The 1,834-nt window shown below is 38.3% G+C and overlaps 1 gene segment (V, D, J or C); it reads left to right on the forward strand.

The window, feature by feature from the left end:
• Positions 1–261: 261 nt before the first annotated feature.
• On the forward strand, positions 262–1,433 carry LOC141783904 (Ig kappa chain C region, B allele-like). The segment is given in 1 exon segment: positions 262–1,433. A coding segment is annotated over 1 exon segment (387 nt).
• Positions 1,434–1,834: the final 401 nt, after the last annotated feature.

Genomic DNA, 1,834 nt, shown 5'->3' on the forward strand with positions numbered 1-1,834 from the left:
CTTTTAATACTAAATTTTGCATCAGAATTTTTTGAAATGAAAAATTATTTTGGATAATTTACATGTTGTTGATATTATTTTTTGCTGTCTATTAAGCTTGGCTGGCATTGAAGTTTAGGAAAATATTAATATTAATATTCTGTTAGTATTAAAGAAGATGTTATGGTGAAATATATGCAGAATAACTTTCGCTTTTTTCCAATCAGATATTTGTTTAGTAAAGTTTGGTTGTAATTGGTTGTAGGAACATTTTAATGTTCAGAAAATAACGGCAAAATTTAATTTCAAGTTATTTATGTTTTATGTTTTACTGTAACATTTAAATGATTGTTAGGTATAAAAACTGTTGCAAATGTTTTTAAAACAAATTTAAGAGTTCATATGTTCATTTATTATCGCTGTAGTTTGACTTCGCAGTTCGTTAGTTTAAAGTGGAGAAAAGGAAGTGAAACAGACAGATGATAAAGTCTATAACTGAATACAGATGTTACATTTGCATCACAGCGATGAATCATTTACTGTCACACATTACAAAGAATATTTAATTTAATGATTAATACAATGTTCTCATTTAAAATCACAGATAAGTCATGTTGCATATTAATTATTAAATATTTATGAAGAGTTCCACAGTAGAAGATTCATTACTTTAAATATAAAACAAAGTTTTACTATTGTGTTTTATATGTTAACCCCTCATTTCCTGCCATGTGTCAGCTCCTCTCCTCTGTCTGATCACAGTATCATGCACACAGCTGATCCACAGTAGTGTTAACCTCTGTCAGGTATCATAACTGTCTCATGTCCAGCTGTCTGTCCTACAGTGGAAGTTCATCTGCTCCTTGTGTGTCTCTGCTCTCCCCTCCAGCTGGCACCATGGTCAGGCCCTCAGTCTCTCTGCTTCCCCCCTCCTCCGAGCAGCTCTCTGGGGGCTCGGCCACGCTGGCCTGCCTGCTGACCGGCTACTCTCCTCAGGGAGCCGTGGTGAGCTGGCAGGTGGACGGTACGGAGGTGACGGAGGGGGTCCTGAGCAGCTCAGAGGAGGAGAAGAGCGGCCGCTACAGCAGCAGCAGCACCATGAGCCTGAGCCAGGAGCGCTGGATGGAAGGAGAGCTGTACTCCTGCAGGGTCCTTCATAAGGACCACAGCCAGACCCAGTCCCTCCACAGGAGCCAGTGTAAGGGCTAGAGGGGCCGGCTGAAGCCCAGGACAGGAGCTCTGTGTGGGGGGGAGCAGCTCTGATCAATAGCAGTTTGAATGCTTATAGAGGAAACTGAATCTTTGTGTGACAGAGAACAACACTGCTGTAAAGTGTTGGACAACAACAACTTAGAGAGGAATGTGTGTCGCTCAGCAGCTTCATGTGAGTGAGCTTAATAACTGTCATGTTGATCACTGATGTTGTTGCTAATAAAGATTTCACTGATACATAACTTCATGAAGTGTTTGCTCTTTTATTTTATGAAGAGTAGAAAGAAATTAACTGGTTTTATAACTTCAACTGATTCTCCTCTCTGTGGAAAATGAAAACCCTCACGACAAAGTACACTGTAAAAAAAAAAAAGCTAGCAGAACTCAAAATTGTAAAGTAACAAACTTCAGCAGAGTTTTAAGTTGGGCAATTAAACATAACATTTTAAGTTTTGCTTTTGAGTTTGCTCAACTTTCAATTCTCATTTCTGTTAACTCAACTCAAGTTGCAGTAATTTATAATTTCATATTGTAACAACTTTGAATCCTTACTTCTGTTAACTTAACTCTAGTTGCAGTAACTTAAACCTGTACATAGTACCCACTTCATTTCAGTTGAGTTCATTTAGTGGAATAGGTTAGA

The sequence above is a fragment of the Sebastes fasciatus genome, chromosome 15, assembly GCF_043250625.1.
Source record: "Sebastes fasciatus isolate fSebFas1 chromosome 15, fSebFas1.pri, whole genome shotgun sequence".
NCBI classification, from domain to species: domain Eukaryota; kingdom Metazoa; phylum Chordata; class Actinopteri; order Perciformes; family Sebastidae; genus Sebastes; species Sebastes fasciatus.